Source organism: Cricetulus griseus, chromosome 3, assembly GCF_003668045.3.
Source record: "Cricetulus griseus strain 17A/GY chromosome 3, alternate assembly CriGri-PICRH-1.0, whole genome shotgun sequence".
Taxonomy (NCBI): Eukaryota; Metazoa; Chordata; class Mammalia; order Rodentia; family Cricetidae; genus Cricetulus; species Cricetulus griseus.
The window spans coordinates 20,963,777-20,986,979 of record NC_048596.1 but is presented as its reverse complement, the minus strand read 5'-3'; the positions used below and the strand labels follow the sequence as shown (position 1 = coordinate 20,986,979).

Below are 23,203 nucleotides of genomic sequence, written 5' to 3'. Positions count from 1 at the left end.
ATTAACAAAAAAAAGAAAGAAAAAGTCTCTGTGCATGTTACTAGCTGTGAATTGGCCAGACAGTCAGGGCTCTGTGTAAACTACCAAAGTGTTACCCTTAAACAAACAGATTTCAAACAGATGTCATGGGCATAAAATCGGACTGAAGGAGAATATTTCCCCAGGAAAAATCAAGTCCCCTGATTTGAATACAGATGTATAATTTATAGAGTCCCATCTCCCCTTTAAATGTCACACACATAAAAATGTTCAGATGTATCACATGGTGTCAACTTCTGCCATGATGCTGGATTTAGCACAACAGAGTTTTCAATCAGTTTTATTTCTCCACACACAGAGGAGGGAAGGACAGAAAGGACTGGTGGGGTCACCTGCTATTGAGAAGAGATGGTATTCCACTCACTTTGGAAAATGAGTAGAAAGAACTACTTTCCTAACACAGGTCTGTCTGGGCAAGGGGTGTGGCCACACTTTGGCAAAAGAGCCAGACAAAATATAGAGCCAGCAGTTTCCTGGCTTGAATTGTCAGCAGTAGTGCAGGATCCAGCCCTTCTGAGTTCACTCTGGGTGACATCAGGCGCATGTGCCTATGAGCAGCTGGACAGATGTTGCAAACACTTAGAGCGACAAAATACAGTGTGGAGAGATGGAGGCTCTGGCCTGCCCAGCTTTAGGAGCAGAGAACCCAGTGTGCCCCTGGAGGTCGGGGGAGCCCTAAGCACAGAGCTACGACGATGACATTATTTGTAATTGCATTTTTAGAATACAGTTAATATTGTATTCTAAATACAACATAAATCTTCAATTTACAAAGATTCCTGGCTGGGCATGGTGGCCCATGCCTTTAATCCCATCACTTGGGAGACAAAGGCAGGGGGATCTTTGTGAGTTTGAGCCCAGCCTGATCTACATTAGGAGTTCCAGGCCAGCCAAGGCTACACAGTGAGAAAATGGGGGAAATTTTTCCTTTACTTAGGTTCTGTTTCCCTAAATGGCCCCCTGTAATCATGAGTAAGTGACCTCTTTAGCCAAGATAAGCAGGCTGTCTTGGAATTTCCCATAGGGAAAAGTGAGCCCTAATTGTTCTTTCTTCACGTAGTCTGTGAGTTGAGAACTCCAAGTAGGAAGACACACAGGATGAGTGCAGGAGAGGCTGAGCCCTTCTGAATGCTGGCCCCTCTGCTAAACGCCACTTTGAAAGGAAAGAAGAAATCAAATGGTAGTTTCCAGTCCGTTCTAGGTTGATCCCTTGGTGGCTCTGGCTTCTGAGTGATGTCCACAAAGCTCACAAGAGTTGTCAAAGATATTTCTGTTCCCTTCTGGTGCTCCTACAGGAAGAGAGGCAAGGATAGGTAGGCTCTGGCATATGTCATGGAGTCTCCACCAGAATTACTTTTTTTTTTTTTTTTTTTAAATATGTATTATGAATACAGTGTTCTGCCTGTATGTACACCTGCATACCAGAAGAGGGCACCAAATCTCATTATAGATGGTTGTGAGCCATCACTTGGTTGCTGGGGATTGAACTCATGTCAGCTGGAGGAGCAGCCAGTGCTCTTAACCTCTGAGCCATCTCTCCAGCCCCCCAGAATCATTTTCTTTGGACTGAAAACAAACATGCTCTAAGCAATATACATATTGAATGTTCCTGTGTAGTTCTTTTTGTGTGAGATATAAGCGGGCTCTCCTGTCTTCCTTTTCCAGACTTCTCCTCCTCTCCTAGTCCAGCCTGTCCTCCTGCACTGGCCCAACAGTTTTATTCATCAACCAATAAGAGAAACATATATAGAAGGACATTCCCATCATCTCCTCTTTTCTGTCTAAATAAAAAGAAGAGTTTTAACTTTAACATAGTAAAATTATATATAACAAAACAGTTATCAAGAAAGAACTATAGTTAACAATATTTAGTCCATTAACATGTGGTCAACGTGCTCACTCACTTCAGGGCCCTCAGGAACAAGATGAACTTAATCGCCTAGATGTCCTGGGAGGACACAGCACAGAGCTGGGGTTAGAAATGGGGTGGTGGCCTCAGATGGGGACACCCATCCACGTCTACCTGCAGAGTGTTTATTAGTAACAAAACGGACTTTTCATTTCTATGACATTTAAAGTTTTTTAACTTTTATTCTTTGTGAGCATGCTGTGTGTGTGTGTGTGTGTGTGTGTGTGTGTGTGTGTGTGTGTAGATCAGAGAACAACTTGTAGGAGTCACTTCCCTCCTTCTACCATGTGGGTCCCAGAGATCAAACTCACATCATCAGGCTTTGAGGCAGGTGCCTTTAATTGGCTGAACCATTTCCTGGGCCCAAGAATGATATTTTAATGTCTACTTGTCTGACTCCATTTGTAATTTTTATCTTAAAATTTTAATAAACACATCGATCATACACACACACACACACACACACACACACACACACACACACGTCGAGGGACAGTGTACTATTTTAAGACATAAAATATAATAGGAAATGATCAGATCAGGGTAGCTGGCATATTGACCACCTTGCCATTCAAACCCCATGTCTAGCTCCTTTACATTGGTTTCCAAGACAGAGAAAAAGACTTCAACTCAGGGACCTGAAGTGAGCATACACCTAGAACTGACTTCCCAGACACCCGTAAACCAAGAATGCAACTGATGAGACACCTTCGTCTACTCAATAGTATAGCTCTGAGTGCCCAGAGGTAATTTGGTGGCTAAGAAGCTGCACACAGTAAGCTGTCTGAACTGATGTCCTTTGAGCTCACACAGGACACACTCATCTGAGCTGCTACTTGACCAGACTTTCAAGATGTCTTCAAAACAACACATTCATAAAACAAGTACAGAAAACCTCCCTTTCCCTGAAATATAGATGATAATCTAAGAGACAGGGTTTACAAAGAAGTGACAGCCCTGTATGAGGATTTAGAAATGCTCATTATTCTCATTTGATCATTACACCGTGTATCAAAATCCCATTCTGTACCCCAGAAACATGTCCAATTATTATACTCCAATTAAAACCAAGAACGTCTTTAAGCTGTATGCTGGTTTAGAGAAAAATGCAGTCCAGAGACTGCCCAGTTAGAAGGAATGAAACTGTACTCATCGGGTCGCTGAGTGACACCAAATGTGGCTGACCCACTTGAGAGTGGAGAGAACAAGGTTTTCAGTTATGTTCAGTGTATTAGGTTGGGATTTTGAAGTCTAAAGTTTCTGTCTTTGCATTTTAAGGTTATGTGAAGGCAAAAAATGTTCGTTGTGTGAGTCACTAAAACAATTCCCTCAAACTCTGCTCGCCTCACTTCTTTTGTTGAGACAAACAATGACACAGCTACGGCAGCACATTTCTTTGTACTATGGTCCCAGTTCTGTTATGTGTGGCTGACTGCACTTATTTCTATTTTAAGTGATAATGTCTTATAATGTTTACTTTAGGAATCATCGCCAACACTTCCTGAGGTTTGAGGTTTATCTGCTTCACTTCAATCTACAAAGCAGCAAAATCCTTTGTTCAATGTAAAAGATCCACTAGCCAGCAACATCAAGAGTTTGGGTTAGGTTTGTTTGGTTTTTGTAACAGGATGTACACCTTATGGATTATATTGCATCTTTGTCAATTTTTAAACAACCATCCAATCCTTACAAATGAAAACAATTATTAAAAAGCTGGGATGCTTCCTCTGACATTGTGTTTTGCAGCGACACTCATGACTATGAACTGGGACTGACATCTTCGGCCAGAATGTCACTCATCCTGAGAAATACAGTTCTTTATTCTACGTGAAAGAACACCATCAGGTACATACAGTGTGAGTATTTCCCTCTGGCCTGGTTTCCTTTTCATTCATTTTTTTTCTTAAATGTCTTTTTGTTGGGGTTTGATGCTTTATCTAATGTATAATTTATAAACAATAAAATAGATTTGCATTAATGTTTAGGTCAGAGTTCTGATTGATAACTGTGTGTTATCCAGTCAAAGCCAAAACAAGAGCCAGAAGGTACATCATCTGGGTTTCTCTGTGATTCCTTTTCAGTCTTATCACTGGACCAGTTAATGGTTCAGGACCAGAAAACACAGCTGAAATTCTAACTACTATCCGCTTCTATCAGGTGGACTCAATGACTCGATAGTACTGTAGGCAATGCAGACTAACTGCAAACTACCAGAAAAAGACATGGGGTAAATTGCACTGGGTGGCTGTAATGCCCATGAGAGTTACCATCTTTGGAAAAGAACAAGTACAAAAACAGTCCTGTGACAACAGGACTTAGGTTACAGTTGGGAAGATTACCAACAGATTCAGTGCAGGCTCTGTAACAGACTACACGAGTCTCACAGAAACGTGTCCATCTAGACAAAGAACAGGAAGCTCTCAGTGACACTTTCCAATAACCTGAGTGTTAACACCACTGATAGGCAGACAACCAAGTTACCCAACCCTGCTGCTCAGGAGAGTAAAAGTACGGTACATCAGACCTAACCTAAATGAGGTTCCCAGTTTCTTTTCTGGAAAGTAAATATACTGCCACAAACAGAAATTTCAATGTTTTAATTTTCATTAAAAATAATATCATACCTGTTCATCATACACATATCACTTCACTCATTACATACAGACTTTTGAACCCGTACAACTAAAGATTACACTCGAAAGCCAAGGCAGATGCTAAGTGTACCCTATAGCAGCACATTATAAACGTGGACACATGTTTAATGCAGACAAAAGCATTTATAAACAGTGGACACATGTTTAATGCAGACAAAAGCATTTATTTAATGCAGCCTATAGAAGCAAGAATTGATAACTACACCAATAACTTTAATCACAACCAACACTTCCAAAAGACTATTAATTGAGTGACTGTCACTCACAGTGAACACACATGCATAGGAAATGCTTTTTGTGGTCAGATCAGTAGTAACAGAAGAATGATTTAAAAGAAATTAACATATACTGCTGAAATCAGGGTGATGGGCGCAGGGAGGGAACAGATATGCTTGTATTCACTGTGATAAAATATTAATTTCTATAACCACCCTGGAAAGATGGACTTGAAATGCATTTTGGGAACACTGATTGGTAACATATACCACCTTTAAAAAGTTTAACAATGCTCTAGTCATCAAATGGCTGCTGGGAATATGACTTACCTGTACAGACCTGCATTGGTACAAGAACCGGGTTCCTGCCACGTGAGCTTGTGGGTTGGACTGGAGTCCTATATGTGCCCACAACACCTGGATCTCCAGGGAAACTGGTATGTAACAGCAGGAAGTGCAGTTAACAGCCTGCAGAAGGTAAAGAAGCATGCACTCAGTTGCCATCATTCATTGAAAAGATTGATTTTTTTTAATTTTATTTTTATCTTATGTACATTGGAGTTCTGCTTGCACAATCTGTGTGAGGATGTCAGATCCTCTGGAACTGGAATAACAGACAGTTGTGAGCTGCCATGTGGGTGCTGGGAATTGATCCCAGGTCCTCAGGAAGAGCAGCCAGTCCTCTTAACCACTGAGCCATCTTACCAGCCTGAAAAGATTTATTTTTATTTGTGTGTGTGTGTGTGTGTGTGTGTGTGTGTGTGTGTGTGTGTTTGCACATGTATGCAGATGTGCATGGAGGCTAGAGAGGCTGTCAGATTCCCTGTAGAGAGAGTTATAGGCAGTTGTGAGCTACCAGTGACCATCTCTCAGCATCTCTCGAGCAGCTATTGTTTTTAAAGCACCATGCAGTAATACAGAAGACCCATATGGCTTAGAGGAAGCACAAAACCAGGCCATATAAATGTTTTTAATCTTAAAAAAAAAGTTGCAGTTAAAAGATATCAACAGGCTGAAGATTATTCTTCTGAAGACAAAAGATGCATCTAACATAGGGTCTGGCCATTCTACTGTTGGGCGTATATGTTCAATGAAAATGAAACCCACATGTCAAAGATAGTTTTCTGCAGCACCATTCACAACCACCAAGATAGGCCCTCAACTGAGGCTCCCATCAACATGGTATTCATATAATGGAATATGACTCATTCATTCATAAAAGACAGAATGAAACCTTGTCATCTGCAGTAAGATGGGAGGGCACGGAGAACACTACGTCTGTGAAGTGACACACAGGCACACTGTCGTATATTGTGGGAACTGAAAATGTGGATCATAACACAGAAGAGCAGAATTCTACAGTGATTACTGGAGACTAGTTAAAGGTGGGGTGTGGTGCAGAGAGAGGAAAGTGGGATAATCAGCACCAAGCTACAGTTAGACAGGAAGAAGAATCTCTAGTGCTCACAGCACAGTAGGGAAACTACAGCTTCAAATCACCAATTGCTCAAGCACAGTAGGGCAACTATGGTTTCAAATAACCAAGTGCTCACAGCACAGTAGGGCAACTACACTTTTAAATAACTGATTGTGTACTTTACTCAATTAGAAGGTTTCATTCCCAGCACTGAAAGAAAAGATGGCTTGAAAAAGAGGAACTAACCGACTCTGAAGGTAACAATAAGGAGGCGAAAATGATCACTAAATATTGTATGAATGTACTGAAGTTTCACAGTCCATAAATATATAGTTATGTTAATTAAAAATAAAACTTCCGAAACTAATAACTAACAGCGTATGTTGCAAGGAGAAACATTCACTAAGTGACAGTTACAAAGTATCTCCTATAGACCAAGGATATTAGAGTCCGTGGTCTTGAGCAGACAACTTGGATAAAAAGAAGGGCTTGGACGCAGAAGCAATGACAAGTTAAGACATATTTTTAGGGTTAGATTCTGAAGCCATCCAAATAGTCTGTTTTGAAGCTATGAGGGAGCCATGTAAATCTTTAGAACAGAAACATGGCATATTTAAAGCAGTCCCTAAGAGAAATAATTGCAAGATGTAGGAAGATGCATCTTATTTGATTTCATCTTTTAAACCATTAATGCACTTTAGGTAAATGTGAAAAGTGTGAGCTTTAATTGTTGGCACTGAGAAAGGAACCCAATTCAATTATCTGGCAAGAGTTCTACACTGAGCTATATACTCTGTCCTAAAAACCTAACCTGTTGCAACCAAAAGAGAACGAGCCTGTTGCCAGCCTCATAAGCAAACCTGTACTGACCAAATATGTAAGACTTGAAGTGTAGCTGGAAACATGTTTCATCAGGTATGGCATGCTTGCTGCCAAGTCTGGCAACTTGAGTTTGACCCACATGGTAGGAGAGAACCACCTCTCCAAACTGTCCTCTGACTTCCTTATATGTGCACATACATGATAAATGTAATGGAAAAAAGAATATAAAAGAATATTTGAAATCTATGGCATGGCTTTGAACCATAAGCAACCATCATGGTTCTCAACCTTCCTAATGCTGTGACCCTTTAATACAGTTCCTCATGTTGTGGTGACCCTAACCACAAAATTATTTTCGTTGCTACTTCATGACTGTAATTTTGCTACTGTTATGTAAATGTCTGATATGGAGGATGGTCTCAGGTGACCCCTGTTCAACCCACATATTGAGAATCACTGCTCTAGATTATCTTCCAGGTTTCTTTTTATTTTTAATGTATTTATTTATTTATTACATATACACTGTTCATGCCTACATGTCAGATCTCATTATAGATGACTGTGAGCCACCATGTGTTGCTGGGAATTGAACTCAGGACCTCTGGAAGACCAGGCAGTGCTCATAATCTCTGAGCCATCTCTCCAGCCCCCAGGTTTCTTAAAGTAAGGAAAATAGATTAGATGCAATAGTGACCTCAAACAGTCATCATTTCTCACATTCCTCTTTACACGATAAACACAGACAGAAGGAGGGATGGTTTTTGCCTTGCCATCCATAATTGAAAGGTGGAAGCGAGCTGCCAGCCAGCAGTGGCCTCCTTCCTTACCGAAACACTGCAGTCCTTGCTGAGGATCCTGCTCCACCCTCCTCTCTGGGCTGGGTCAGCATTGCCAAAGATGGCAACGTGCTCCGGTTTGGGATGTCCATGAAGAGCCTGGTAAATCTCCTTCTGCAAATGGCTGCAGCTCACCTCTTTGGGTCTGTAAGTAAACACCATGAAAACTGGAGTCCAAAACTAGCATGGTAGCGGGCCATATTAGCATCCAAACATCAAAATTAATATTACGACAGGTCGGAGGAAATAACCTTAGTAGGTGCTCCACACCATCAGAAAACACTTAGCAATACAGTAATAGATGTAAAGATTATCATTTTCCACAGTGTTATTTAAAGTGTTAAACAGTTACTATATCGACATAGTCCCTATAAACAGAAACAAAAGTGTGGGAGGTGCTCTGAGACAAATAATTACCTCAACTTGCAGCCAGATACTGTATTCACTCCAAACTGTATTTCATGTCTCTTAACAGAGCACATTCCATTACCCTCGCTCTGCAACAGGGTCATCTGAGGTGCAAAAGTGATGGTCAAGGCGATTATAACATAAATAGGAAGTGGCCAGGGCTGGGAAATGGAGGCTTTCACTGTTCCCTAAACATTATCTGTATTTTATTAATATACTGTGAGTTCAGTCATGATTTTGTTTTCTCTAATAGTTAAATAGAACAGATGACTAGTTTTCCTAAAAATGGTTAACTATATGTATATGTATACATATGAATATCTCATTAAAATAGACAAAAGTCAGTACAATCCTCACTTTCAGCTAGCCCGAGTTGTGAAGCCTTTGGTGGCATCAACATGTGAGAATGTAATATACTTTGGTAAAGAAAGTGCTGAGTACCGAAGCCCGAGGGAACCCTGAGAACTAGAAAAGCTGAAACAGCAGCAGCATTCCTGTCAGACTGCGACAGTCCACCCAGCTCCAAAAAAGATACCGAGTGACGGAAATCACCAGTTAGCACCAAAAGTGGCTTCCCGATGAGGTAGCCAGGATTCCCACTTCTAGGACCAGTAGGAAAAGCATCCATGCGCTGTCCAAAAGCCTGCAGGAGGAGGAAGACGATTGCTGTGCAAACACGCTTTCCCGCCAGACTCACGCCTTCCCTCAGAACAATCTATGAGCCGCACTGAGCAATCGTCTCTTTGCCACACTGTAGCATTACTTCCACTGTTCCCTTTCTCAAATAAATTTGGAGTGATCTGTTTGCTTATTTTGTTCTGGGGAGTACTGGGGATCGAACTCAGGGTCCTGTGTATGCTAGGCAAGTGCTCTCCCCGTGATCCCCAGCAATCTGAACTGAAATTCACTGCGTGCTAATTCTGCCAAGGAGTAAAGCCAAAGAGTTAAGGATCCCTTGATACCATTTCTCACACATTAAATTTTGTGCAATGTGTGACCTGGCTGAATCCAGAGGAATTTAAATGCAAATTTAATTTTAATCAGTAACAGTATTGAATACCTGTCACTCTAGCCAAATTAAGGAATAGTAAATGTTGAGACCTCAGATAGGACCAAAGCAGGACTTAATATTCTGATTCTAGTTTGCATTCAGTACAGAAACAGAGGGCTATTATTTCTTTGCTATGAAATAGAGTGGGAGATTTTATTAAGGATATTTTAGTAGGAGAAAAGAGGTGTTCATAAAGACAGACAGACACACTCACTCAGTATGGATATTGGCTCCGCAAAGTTCTATTTCTAGGACTCAGCCCCTACACCCTCCCTGAGAGAAGGCCACTGACCCTGAAGTGAATGATGAAGTCTTGCTGTAAGGAAACACCTGGCTTGACAGTCAGGTTGGTCTGTCTAAAGCTGACAGAGACTTTCTGGATCCCAGAGGTCCCATTGGTCTCTATCTCATAGATGACCTGAAAAGCAAAGGAAGAGTCAGTTAATAAATAGTTGTGGAGTTACTGTGCTGAACACAGAAGACTTTGTTTTAACTGTGTGCAAGAGATTTAAATAGCAACCAGTAACACACCATAAATAATATGAAAAGATAAAGATGGCTTGATTTTGTATGCGAACAAAAGAGACCAAATAGGGCTTTTAGGAAAAGTTCACAGAAGAGGTGTGTTTAAAACAAGAGTTTTGAGTGTGGGCAAGGATGGTGTGGTATTGGGCAAAGGGAAGCACAGAGTGGAAACCCAGTTACTAACCCTTCACAGTGTCTGAAGAGAAATAAAAATAGTAGCTGGGGACAGAAGGGAGCAGAGTCCTTAAAAAGGCTACTTTAAGATACTGTTTACTCCTTTACACACCTCAGTGACTATAAGAGAATTAAAGAGGACTTAGACACTGAGATGACACTGTGTCAGCAGACGAAATGTGAAGTCACTAAGAGCCAGCACAAGACTGTGTACAAAGAAAGAGTCTGAACCTAAAACCCTGGAGGAAGCAGTGACGGACAGTAGTGATGGAAACATGGGGGGGGAGGGGCTCCAACTCCAGCAGTTCAGTGAATCAGTCAGCCCAGCCCTTACGGGAGGGTGTGGTCCCTCTGGTGATATTGACCAATGTGCACCATGTAGAATTCATACCTGGGAAACTATATTCTGACATGTGTTTCCAGACAATAGAGGAGGACGGGTTTGTGAGGCAAGTGTTACAGGAACCTGGAGCTGATAAGAAGAAGAAACAAACCTATTGAAATTGAAAATGGCCTTTTCTCCTCCAGCTATATATTGTGCTACAATGAATACTTTCTTTCCCCTAGACTAAACCAATTTTCTCTCCTTCCGGTGCCAGACAGCTTAAGTCCAAGTCATTCTGACAAGCTTCTTAGGACGCCAGTCCTATTACACATGAAGCAAGGGCCCACAGTCAATCAGATGTCTACCTCCAGACATCGACAACGTCCATTGGGTTATGAAAAGACTCAGAGATACCCACTCCAAATGTGGCATTTTAGCTAGATTTAACTCAGGTGTTCTTTAGACTTACCAACAACTCCTTAATCTTTATTTCATGTGAAGCTACGTCTAGAGCCATGCTTGACTGTGGTACAAAATGCCTACATTCTCTTCCATTATTATAAGCTAGAATGAATGGGTCTCAGTTATACAGAGGCCGGGTATAACAGGTATTTTTCCTGTTAAATGACATCATACCTTTGTATTCTGAAGATCAGTCATACCTCTTGGAACCTAGGAAAGGCAAAGAATGGAGACATGAGGGTGTATACGCCTTTCATAAAATCAGCAGGAGTTTCCACTTCCTAAGACCCCAGACAGACTTTGGTGGGGGAGGGGAAGAAATACTGGAGTGGCCTCTCATATTCCAGCTGACTCTCCTTTCACTAACTGCCAGAGAGTGGAGCTGGATGCCAGCCTGGACTGCCATGCCTACTGATGCAGACAGAGCTCCAAAAGCAAGAACTCTGGTGAAACAGGGACCTGCCACCAGCTCCTTACTATCTCAAGGACACCCATTAGCCAGGACGGTGACAAGGTCTTCCTGTGGATCTACTGTCTCTAATCTTTCTTCAGACAATGGTTTCCATACCCTCTATCTTATATGTAGATCTTAGGAATTATGACTTCCAGTTTAGGGATTTTTCTAACCCATAATGGTGGGTGACATGTGACTTGACGGTGAAGTTGAGTGGTCTAAGTGAGAATCTGTAGACTGGGGGCAAGGCAGCACCTACCTTTAAGACTGTGAAGTTATAGTAAGTGGCAGCGTCCAGGGCTGGCTCCGAGGTGCAGCTACTGGCCAGGTCCCTGAAGAAACGGGTGCAGGTTGTGCTTTTACTCTCTAGGAAGCCTTGCAACACAAAGAGTGAAGACAGGAGTAAGTGAGAGAGTCTATTTCCAAAAAAGCAAAAGGCCGGCGGACTCCTGCCCTGACCCACCTGCAGGATTGCTCTCAGCACAAAATCCCCCAGCTCCCACTGCTGCGGGCTGCCTCAGTGAACTCACTACAGACCAGCTGGGGTAGTAAGTCAGGATGGGATGCCCGGCCTGAATAAAACACAGGGCAAATTTATTCACAGCAAGGTGAGACCCAACAGCCCAGATGGTTAATATCATTATGGGAGGGTACTACAAAGTTACACTGCCGACTGTTCTCTGTCAGGAAAACCAGACTGCCCCTCACCTGCCCCCAGGCTCACTCACCCTGTAAAATGGTAATGGCGGTTGGGTTTCAGATGTCCAAGTAAAGGACGGGCCTCCAAACTCTGCAGCCAGGGCCTGGAAGTTGGTTGCATTGACTGTTTGGAGCTTCTGGAAATAGTTTAATTTTGCTAAAATGTTTTTAAAAAGAACAGAGACTTAGATAAAAGCATTTCTTTTTAAGTATCTGATATAAGAAACAACCTTTGAAGTACAACACACATTATCACACTCAACGAACACCTAGAGTTTCAGAAAGTACTACAAGCAAGGCGTGGTGGCACACACCTTTAATCCCAGCTCTTGGGAGGCAGAGGCAGGCAGATCTCTGTGAGTTCGAGGCCAGCCTGGTCTACAGTTCGAGTTCCAGGATAGGCTCCAAAGTACACACAGAAACCCTGTCTCGAAAAACAAGACAACAACAAACAAAACGAGATAGACAGACAGAGGGAGGGAGGGAGGGAAGTAGGGAGGGAGGGAGAGAGAAAGAAAAAAAAAAGAACTACAAGATGGTTCCGTAAGTAAAGGTAATTGCCACCAAGATTGACAGCAACCTGAATTTGATACCTAGGACTTACTTGGTGTAAGGAGAGAATTGATTCTCACAAGCTATCCTTTGATCTCCACAAGTGTGCTGTGGCAAGTAACATGTCACACACACCTGTGTGTGTCCAACTCCCCCACCCCTACACCCCCCTCCCCCCGCCACACACACACATAGTAAATAACTGTAAGTTTTACAGAACAAAGTACTGCTTAGGCACAGGTGCGCTGGTCTGTGCGCCACCTTCTACTCTGCCCTTATCTCCAGGAGCTGAGGCAGCCAGCGCTGCAGCTTCTTGGAGAAATTGAACATTTCCTCCAGAAACTGCACAGAAAGGCTACTTTCTTCATATCAAATCCAGTAATTGCTACCTTTGTAAGCAAAAGGTAAAGTGAAGTGGAGAGAGAAGGTGAGGTCAGACAGCCAATATCTATCCATTCTTCCCGTGGCTTTTATCAGTAAGATCAAGTTACCACTTGCTCCTCACTTCAGTACAGGTGTACTGGTGGAAGCAGTGAAAGGAGATGACACAGACAAGATAGACAAGTGAAGGCTATATACACCATGGCGCGTGACATACCATTACCCATCAGTAATGGTACATGAGATGGTCTCTAGGCTTCTTTTCACATTCATAATTATATCTGAGGATTGGCTCACTCTCAACTCCAGCAAGTGACAGAAGACTTTTAGGAGGGCTAAGGTTTTCAAAATGCAAGGAAACAGAGGACCACTTGAGTCAGGGAGAAAAGCAAGTAAAATTTAGGAAAACTTCAAAACACATCTTGAGGACAAGGAAGATTAACTTGGCCAAAATAAAAGGTCAGTGTAAAATCACTGGAGAAAAGCTTGCAAAAAAAAAAAAAAAAAAAAAGTTAACTCAGGTATGAGAGCACCATGACTGCCATACTAAAGGAGCTGGGCAGTATTTTCAAGGTAATGGACAGCCACTGGAGGTTTCTGAAATTACTAATGTCCTCTACTAACTGAAAGAAAGAGGGTAGTGGGAAGGGTAGGAGAGGATGAGGGATGGGGATTCAAAAAAATGAAATAAGATGGGAAGTCCAAAGACAAAGCCATGCCTTAATAAACGTTAAATGACAAGAACGGCCGAACTTGTCTCTACTCACAGTTGTTTACACGGACACAAAACTGTGTAATTCCACTGGCATCCGTGAAAACTCTGGAAGGAAATGGGGAGTTGCTCCTGAAGATAAGAGAGTTGTCGACACATACCCAGCTGGAAGATCTGTGAGGAAAGATGAAGCTATTGAGGGTAGGGTTAGGGAAGGGGCCCTACCGATGTCTGATGCCAGTAAGAGGCTCTATGGGCAGCTGCCGCACAACACACGGGTTCTGTTTTACTTGATGTCTCAGCTCTGCAGGAGCAGGAAGAAAGATCACTCCCAGGAAAACCCAAGGAACATCCAAGGGGAGGAAGCAGGGGTAGGAGGCTCACTCTTACTTCAAGAACCTAAGAGCATGGTAGCTCACCGTACACTACCAGGAAGGCAGAAGGAAAAGACTGTTCTGGGATGGTCAAGATCGCAGTCCTTGTCACAGCAGCAGTTTAAATCGCAGGTACCAGGAGTCAAGTCACAGATGCAGATCGGCAAGGCTGTAAGTGCAAGTTAAAAAAAAAAAAAGCGAGATGAAACTCCCCAAAGTTTTCCCGCGCGAACAGCCCCTACCGGCTTTGTGGCAACTCAATTTTGTCCACATAGGTCTGAGGAGTCACGATTTCCATCCCGTATCCCGCCGCATCACCTGGGAGGAGGTCTGTGGTCACGTTTTCGGGCATCGGCGGGGTCCAGGGAGTAGGGCCCTCAGACCAGTCCGGCGGCGGGGCTGCAGTCGCCACTTCGGGTGTCTCTGGCCCCAGGGCCGAGGAGGTGGGAAGAGCCTGGGTTGGGGAGGGCTGGGGTCCGGCGGCGTCAGGAAGCATCAGGGCCAGCACGGTCAGCAGGTGCAGCTGCGGAGTGCACATAGGGCAGCCGGGCCGCAGAGGGGTGCCACAGGACCCTGGATCTCCAGACGCGTCCTAGCAGCGCCGGGAGGAGGAGTCGCATCGACGTCATCCGCGTCCATCTGCGCATTGGCTCAGGCGGTTGTTGACTGATCTTCAGCCAATGGAAGCCCGGGTTGTTGCGACCCTGCGGATCCTTCGTGCTGTGCCCTCCTCCTTAGCGGCGCGTGGCTCCCGTCACCTGGCAACCGCCGGGAGCCACCGCGGCGGAGGCGCCTTTGCCGGTCCCCGCCGCTAGATGGCGGCCGGCGTCATGTTGATACCCTATGGGGACCTGGAGGAGTCGGGTGAGGTCTCCTTTGAATGGAAGACCCAGAGGCAGGAACTGGAACTACTCGACTCTTTCCATCCATTTCCCCAAGGTAAGAAGAGGCCCTTTCTGTGGAAGAGACATGATCTCCAAAAGAAAAACACATGGGAAGGCAAATCCCTTTAACATGCCGCGAAACCGAGTACCGGATCATGCTCGCTACTCCCGAGACTCAAGCAGTATCACGAGTTTTAGGCCAGCCTGGGCTACAGAATGAGACTCTGTTCCTTAAAACAAAGACAAAGGGATAAAGTCCCCATGAGAGGGGGCTGGAGAGATGGCTCAGCTGCTGAGAGCATTTCTTCTTTCAGAGAACTGGGGTTCGCTTCCCAGCGAGCGCCCAGAGTGTGTCTTACAACCATCCGTAACTCCAGTTCCAGGGAATCTATCGTCTGTGCCATCTTCTGACCTCAGTAGGCATCAGACACCCACGGTGCATAGACACATGCAGGCAGAAAAATCAAGTGCATAAAATCTAAAAGAAACATTTAAAATATCTCCACTGTAATACTGTGGTCTTTTTAAAAGCACAATAAAAACAATGCTTCTGCAACTACATGAGTTTCTTTTCTTTCTTTTTTTTTTTTTTTGAGTCATAGTTTCATGTAGCCCAGTCAGACCTTCAAACTCAAGATATGGCCAAGGATGACCCTGAATTTCTGATCCTCCTGGGTTTCTGGAATTGCAGTCATGCAGGCCACCACAACATCCTGGAGGTCAAACTCAAGGCTTTAGTGGCAAACACTCTACCAACTTCGATTTTATTATTGAAATTAAAAAGAAAATACTTAGTAAGTGCATCACATCTGTAAAGGGATCTGTATATTTGCTGCTGGAAAGAGTAGTGAGAGGAGAGGTCCGGTACAGGAAAACAGGGTGGGGAAGGATGTCAGGCATCAGAACTTACAAACACATTCTGAAAAGAAAGTAAAGCAAGATACAGAAATGGAAGTAGCCAAGGAGCTGAGGAGAAAGCTTAGTCCATTTTTACCACTTTAAATACAAGATTTTGTAACACTCTCTAGGATGTGTTTGCTTTTCTTACAAGTAGAGTCCTTCTTCTGGCTGTCTAATAACATAGGCATTCTGTATTTGCACTAATCTGGTCGACACAGGCATGCACGGCTATTGTACATCTGATGGGCACCTAGTATGCTGGAGCTGCTAAATATTGAATTTTAAAATTATAATTAATGTAAAGTTAAACAACATCAGGTGACTAATAGCTATTGAATTGAGCAGTTGGATTTTGTATGATGGAAGCCCACCTGCCAGATGTTGTCTCCTTGTAGTCACAATTCCAACATCTGGGTCACTTTAATTGTTTGTTTGCAGAAATAAAGTAAATTACCTGACTAAATTCGAGTCCATTTCCTTAAAATTGACTTCTGATACCTCTCTCTTCCAGTGAATTTCCTGGGGAGATAAGATTTGGGACACTTGAAATTGCTCATATTTCCCAAGAAGATCTTAAATTTTATAATGCCTTGAAATTCATAGCTAAATATTCTCAAACATTTTTATGTGATTAGGTGGTGAACTGGGAAATAAATAAATATATTTGTGTGGTGTTTGTCCTTAATATACTTATTAGTTGTATTAGCAATTTCCATAGCTTTTTTTTTAAGATTTCTTTTTTCTTTTCTTTTCTTTTCTTTTTTTTATGTGTAAGTGTGTCGTCTGTGTGTGCCCCATGTGTGTGGTGCCTGTGAAGGACAAAAGAGAGGTTAAGATTCCGCTGGTACCCTGGAAGAGCAGATGTGGATGATGGAACTATGTTTTATATCTGATCATAAAATCTTTTAGATCTCAAAGTTTAGAATTTGCATTTCCACTCTCAAGTTAGTCCTGGGGTGACGGTTGGCAAACTCGGCTGACTGAAGTAATCTCAGGGTTGACTGATAAGGAAGAGCTGTTTAGCAATATCTGAGTTGCTTTTTCTTATCTTCAAATTTCAGCTCTGTTCAACTCTGAGGCAAAGTACTTACCTACCATATGATAGGCCCTGAACTCTGTCCCCAGCACTGGGAGTTAGGCATACATTTATGTCTCCAGTTAATTTTTCTGTTTTGTAGAGATCTGGGAAAGAGGAAAGAGGAGAGTTAGAATTTGTTCCCAGTCTTCCATCTTGATCCAATCTGCTATGTTTTCAACCACATATTAAATGCTTTTCCTCTCAAACACAGACAGCTTGCTGGAATCATATGATCTAATTTGGAAATCTCTACTTCTGAGGTGATGTCAGATTAGCCCATCCAGAGACTTGGCTCTGTCTTAAAACTGGCATCTGCATGGCACATGGGAACAAATTTCATACGCCTCAAAATTATCTTTTAGATTTTAATATTAGATCCTCAAAGAATTGAGTTTCTTTTGTTGTTTGTTTTTCAAGACAGGGTTTCTCTGTGTAACTGTTGTGGCTGCTCTGAAACTTACTTTGTAGACAAGGCTGGCCTCTAATTCACAGAGATCCACCTGCCTCTGCTTCCTGAGTGCTGGGATTAAAGGTGTGAGCCACCACCATCTGGCAAGAATTGAGGTTTTTATGTTAAAGATTCCAGAAAAGCAGAAAGTAGGAAAACTTGAGACAAATTTCTGTTCAGCTGTCACAATTGGGAATGAGTTCTTTCTTCTATTGTAAATCTAAACATCACAGAAAAGTCTGCTGGGTGCACAGACTCATCTGCAGGCATGAGCACACCTTGAAATTGAAAAACAAGAAAAGGGCATTTCTGGGAGGAGACGTGGAACAGGCAGCTGTGAGCTGCCCACCTGCTGTAGCTTTGGTGTAGAACCTCAGTAGGAGAGACGGTGTCTTATCTCCTACCTCTTGTGAAGTTTTTTGATCTTCTGCTGTGTTTTTTGGATGTGGGGGAAACTTATCATCGAAGGAGACAGCTAGCAGTGTTACCAACATGGCAGACCCTGGATCCGTGAGATCCGGAATGGGAACCTCAATAAATACCCTGTGGTCAAGAAGTCTGATGTGGAGGCGATCTTTTCATAGTATGGCAGATTGTGGGTTGCTCTGTACACAGGGGCTTTGCCTTCGTCAAGCAGGTTAATGAGAGAAATGCCTGGGCTGCGGTAGCTGGACAGGGTGGCAGAATGCGTGAGTGCTGGCCAGGCTTTAGATGTTGGTTAATCTGGCTGCAGAGCAAAGGGTGAACTGAGGAAGGGCGGGCATGAAGTGGTCTGCAGCAGAGATGTGTGGTCGCTTATTTGACTTGGACTATGACTTCCAGCGGAATTATCACGACAGGATGTGCAGTTACCCATCTCAGCCCCAGCAGAGACGGAGAACGAAGGGTCTAGAGAAGAGCAGAGCGGCCTCTCTGTGAGGAAACATGAGCGTGATGTGAAGATGGAGTCTGAGGAAGAGGCAGCCTGCTGCTGCTGCTGCTGAAGATGGGGTGTGAACAGCTGGAGCTGATCAAAAATGATGAAAAGGAGGCTGAGGAAGGAGAGGCTGACTCTTGAGCACAGGGTGGAATTTAGAAATCATATCCCATCATTCCTCTACCTGAGACTGGTGAGAGACTGAAGTAACAGCAGCTCCTCTCCCCTGGTGTCTTCAGCGCATCCTCACTGTTCTCCCTCTCTTCTTTATCCTTCCTGTGCTCATCCAGTCATAATAACCTTGCACCTGGCTCCACATTCACTTCCTCTGATGCTCGGGGTAGCTAAATCTTACCCTTTAAGTCTTTCTCTAAATTTTGGTACCTCCTGGACTTCACAATTAAAAGATATTTTTTAATCAAAAACAAACAAAAACAAAAAACAAAACCTTGAAAAGGTGCTCTCAACGATTATAATACGTGTGTGTGTGTGTGTGTGTGTGTATGTGTATGTGTGTGTGTGTGCGCGCGCGCGCGTAAAATAAGGATTTTTATCTAAACTATATGAAGAATCCATAGGAAATTAACAAAAATTGGTCAGGACTTCACCAAGCTCTTTATGAAAGAGTGTGTCTACTATAATTTGGATCTGAAGTCTCAGAGGACCAGCCTGTGGTGCTGTTGGGAGGTGATAGAAACTTCTAGAAGTGGGGCGTGGCAGGAGGAAGTTTCCTGGGTGCCATGAGGTGAGTACCTTTCTCTTGCCCTGTGCGCCTCCCTTGAGTTCTGCCTCACACAGGCGCAAAGGCTGTGGGGTCAAATGACCACGAGCTGAAACCTCCTATATAATCCTTTCCTGCTTGAAAGCTATTGTGTCAGGCATCTTATCACAGTGCTGGCAATCTGTCTAACACCATTTGTGAATGACTAATGAACAAAAGAGCAGAAACATTGCTGATCAAGAAAATCAGAATAAAGACAACAATAAAATTCCATAGCCCTCAGAAGAGCAGAAGATAGAAAGTTTCAGTGAGGATGTAGAATTACTAGATTTTCCTCTTTTCTCTGCTCTCACCCCCCTTTTGAGACAGGATCTTGTTTTGTAGTCCAGGTTAACCTCGAACTCGAAGTGATCCTCCTGTGTCAGACTCCTGAGTGCTGAGATTATGGCATAAGCTATTGTGGTGACTTCATGTTTGTTATTGGTAGGGTAAATAGTTATGACCAAAAAGACTTATGTGAGAATATTTATAGCATAACACTGTTTATATCATGCCAGTGATCATACAACAATTGTAAATGTCATAGTATAGTATAGTCATATGATAGAACAATATATTGCAAAGAAAATGAATAATTTTGTATGATTTCATTAGAAATCTGTTCAGATGTATTTATTTAATATGTATGAGTAAAGGGACCAGCTCCCCATTTCGGCAGCCATAACAGCCGAACACGTGCTTGCCATGATCTTGTCTTGGTCACTAAGAGGTCAGATGCCTGCCTCGTGGCAAGGAACCAATCAGAAGTTAGCTGGTGGCGCTATGCTTTACAGCTCTGGGTGTGCTTTACGGACAAGCGCACAGCAATGATGTAGAGAGCATAGCAACCCCCCTGGGAGGGCCTATGAGCCATAACAACCAGTTGACCAATCAACACAGGGCAAGCCCTCCAAGCCTAGAGGCACACCAATCCTGAGCCTGTGCGTACCCCTAGACACTCCCCTTATGCTATCCTACAAGATATCTATGCAGATGCTTTGAGCTGTCTTTTTCTAGCCATCCGCCATGGCGGGTGGATGAAAGACCCGAGCTAACATGATGTTAGCTCGTTAAGCAACTATAATAAAGCCTCGTGCAGTTTGCATCAAGCTTTCCAATCTGTCTGGTGATTGGGGTGACCGCAGTCCTGGGCTGAGACCCTGGAGGCCTGAGCTTCTGGGGGTCTTATAATGAGTGCTGTGCCTGTATGTATGTATGTGCTCATGGGAGCCAGAAGAGGACTCTAGAGCCCCTAAAGCTGGAGTTACAGAGGGTTGTGAGCCACTATGCAGATGATGGGAATGAAACCCAAGTCCTCTGAAAGAGCAAAGTGCTCTAAACTCCTGAGCCATCTCCCCAGCATCCATCTTCATTTAGAGGAAATCCAAAACAAGGCAAAATTGTCTTGTTACGGGGGCCAGGACAGTAGATTGTCTGAGGAGAGTTGTGAGTGGATGGGAGGCAGTGGTGTATTTTGAGCTGTTATCAATTTCCTCAGTTTACTGCGTGACTCTACTATTTTTTATTTCCTGAGACAGGGTTTCTCTGTGTAACAGTCCTGGCTGTCCTGGAACTTGGTCTGTAGACCAGGCTGGCTTCGAACTCACAGAGATCTGTCTGCTTCTGCCTCCCAAAGTTCTTGGATTAAAGGCGTGTACCACAGCTGCTCCAAATGACTCTATGTTTTTGGTAGTTACTAATGATTTTGTGCCCTCATGTTTCTGCCACCACAGAAAAGGCACAGAGCTCCATCTCCTCCCTATTGTCTTTTCTTAACCAAATTGTCTCCTTCCTCCTGCTCCTCCTCATGGTGCAGTTTTAACTGTCATTAATTTATAATAGACATGATTACAATGATCATATAAATTATTTAAAAATGGTTCACAGCAGGGTGTGGTGGTACCTTTATTCCCAGCATTCTGGAGGCAGAGGCAGGAGGATCTCCGTGAGTTCCAGGCCAGCCTGGTATACATAGCAAACTCCAGGACAACAAGCACTACATAGAGAGACAGTGTTTCAAAAACAATAAATAATAATAATAATAATAATAATAATAATAATAATAATAATACCAATTACAAGCATTTATCTCAGTATCAAATGCATGGTTCATGTTACCTGGAGATAAAAAGTTGGTTGGTTCTAGCAGAATTCAGCCTGCCTGCCTGCCCTCCTTCTCCTCTCTTTTTTTTGAGAGAGTCTCATTAAATAGCCCAGGGTGACCTTGAACTTCAGTCTTCCTGCTTCATCCTCCTGCACTCTGGGAATACAGCTGTGTGTCTCTATGTGGCACTCAAGTCCTTGCTTTTCAGTGACCCAACCATCAGCCACTTTATATATTCTTGCAGTACAGTTAAAATAACTCTGCACCAGCATCAAGACCACACATATTAAACTCTACCTGAAGCAGTGTCTCTGGTCTTCAGGGAGCACCAGCCCACATTGTCTCTGCCATTAGATTGAGCTAGATGAACTCCAATCTTTCCCAATTTGGGGTATTGGAATGAGGGTTTTTTGTTGTTGTTGTTTGTATGTTTTTAAATCAAGAAAGAGGGATCTATGACCAGTTTCTGGTAGAAGTTGTACTTCTAGGCCTGGCGGTGGCGAATGCCTTTAATCCCAGCACTCGGGAGGCAAGAGGTGGCCGGTCTCTGTAAGTTTGAGTCCAGCCTGGTCTACAGAGTGAGTTCCAGGACAGCCAGGGCTACACAGAGAAGCTCTGCCTTGAAACAAAATGAAACAAACAGACAAAAAAAAGTTGTACTTCTAGTTTCCAGGTGTCCAGTAGATCACAGCAATAGGGTTTCATATGAACACGATGAGTTGGGTTTCTTCTGATGTACAATAAATCACATGGAAGTTGGTTGAGTCAAGCAACAAACCATTCTTATGATTTATTGGTCACAGCCTTCTGGACTCAGCTGGCTTGGCAGGACGGGATGGTCTTGGATGACCTCACCTGGCAACCTGGCTGGGTCATGGTGAGAAGGTTGGGAAGACACACATCTGAGACGATGTACTAGCTATAAGTTTGTTTGTTTTGTTTTTGAGACAGGGTTTCTCTGTGTCTCTGTGTCTCTTGGCTGTCTTGGAACTTGCTTTGTAGTCCAGGCTGGCCTCAAACTTACAGAGACACTCCTCCCCATTCGCCTTCAAATTCATGGCCTTTTTCTCAATTGTTATTGCATACATATATGTATATGATATATATTCCCTAATATAACGTGTTGAGCCCATATAATATTGCATGTATGTTTTCAGGGCTAATCATTTGGCAATGAACAACCAGCTTCAGTTATTTATTTATTTATTTATTTATTTATTTATTTTCCAGACAGGGTTTCTCTTTGTAGCTTTGGAGCCTATCCTGGCACTCACCCTGGAGACCAGGCTGGCCTCGAACTCACAGAGATCCGCCTGCCTCTGCTTCCCAAGTACTGGGATTGAAGGTGTGCGCCACCAATGCCCGGCAAGGTTTTTTTTTTTTTTTTTTTTTTTTTTTTTAAGAAAACATTAGCCCCCAGATTCTAAGTACTTTAATAGGATTACCATATGACCCATGATATGCCGTATATTACCATATATCATTCCCCTGTGTTTCCTGGAAGAAATTCAAGTCAGTATGAGGTAGAGACACCGACAAACCCATGCTTATTGCAGCACTATTCACAGTGGCGCAGTCACAGTGTGAGATTAGGAGCTTGTTGGTGAGTGAACAAAGAAACTGTGGCGCAGGTACATGACGGAATTATATTCAGCTGTGAAGAAGAGTAAAGCGAAGCCATTAGCAGGAAAAGAGACCTTCCTAGGAATCCTCACAGGACACAAACAAGCCAGCTTCGGAGAGACTCAGTTAAAGAGACCACTCAGAGACGTGGCTTCTCTCATATGTGTAGTCAAGATTTTGGAAAAGGGCTCTAGAAGGAGGGAAGGTGGAAAGGGTGTTGGATGGGGTGAATATCGTCAATATATGTTATATGCACATTTGCAAATATCACAGTGGAACCTCTGTACAATTAAAACACGATAAAAATGAAGTAAAAACAAAACAAAAGACAAAATGGAGGATTTTTAGGTCCACTTTCTAAGAATGTGACATTTTGGGTGCCACCTTATGTTTCAGTAAGCCTTGGGCCCAAGTTGCCAAAGGAAAGAGAACTCAGGAATCATTAGTTTGAAATTAAATTTCTGTTTCAGAAATAACAAAA

At 43.1% G+C, this 23,203-nt stretch overlaps 2 protein-coding genes across 2 annotated transcripts; one reads left to right on the top strand and one right to left on the bottom strand.

The window, feature by feature from the left end:
* Positions 1–303: 303 nt before the first annotated feature.
* Tctn3 (tectonic family member 3) lies at positions 304–14,627 on the bottom strand. The gene is made up of 14 exons (XM_027407357.2): positions 14,328–14,627; positions 14,055–14,178; positions 13,691–13,809; positions 12,020–12,147; positions 11,755–11,863; positions 11,551–11,666; positions 11,012–11,047; positions 10,442–10,522; positions 9,644–9,769; positions 8,836–8,943; positions 8,310–8,404; positions 7,884–8,037; positions 5,148–5,285; positions 304–1,328 (listed from the first exon to the last, which is right to left on the bottom strand). Exons 1-14 carry the CDS (start codon positions 14,545–14,547, stop codon positions 1,092–1,094), a joined length of 1,791 nt encoding a protein of 596 aa, XP_027263158.1. The 5' UTR covers positions 14,548–14,627; the 3' UTR covers positions 304–1,091.
* A 148-nt stretch (positions 14,628–14,775) lies between these two features.
* On the top strand, positions 14,776–19,663 carry LOC103164176. The gene is made up of 2 exons (XM_027407358.2): positions 14,776–14,948; positions 18,142–19,663. The coding sequence occupies exons 1-2, from the start codon at positions 14,825–14,827 to the stop codon at positions 18,300–18,302; spliced, it is 285 nt and encodes a 94-aa protein (XP_027263159.1). The 5' UTR covers positions 14,776–14,824; the 3' UTR covers positions 18,303–19,663.
* The last annotated feature ends 3,540 nt before the right edge of the window (positions 19,664–23,203 follow it).

What these genes read in the sequence shown, in the direction of transcription:
- LOC103164176 (XM_027407358.2), top strand. Translation starts at nt 14,825, where the DNA reads ATGGCGGCCGGCGTCATGTTGATACCCTATGGGGACCTGGAGGAGTCG. An exon ending in TTTCCATCCATTTCCCCAAG is followed by an intron (nt 14,949 to 18,141) that starts GTAAGAAGAGGC and finishes TATGACTTCCAG; the next exon opens with CGGAATTATCACGACAGGAT.
- Tctn3 (XM_027407357.2), bottom strand. Translation starts at nt 14,547, where the DNA reads ATGTGCACTCCGCAGCTGCACCTGCTGACCGTGCTGGCCCTGATGCTT. An exon ending in CGCCATTACCATTTTACAGG is followed by an intron (nt 11,864 to 12,019) that starts GTGAGTGAGCCT and finishes TGTTTTATTCAG; the next exon opens with GCCGGGCATCCCATCCTGAC. An exon ending in TGCTGAGAGCAATCCTGCAG is followed by an intron (nt 11,667 to 11,754) that starts GTGGGTCAGGGC and finishes TTGTGTTGCAAG; the next exon opens with GCTTCCTAGAGAGTAAAAGC.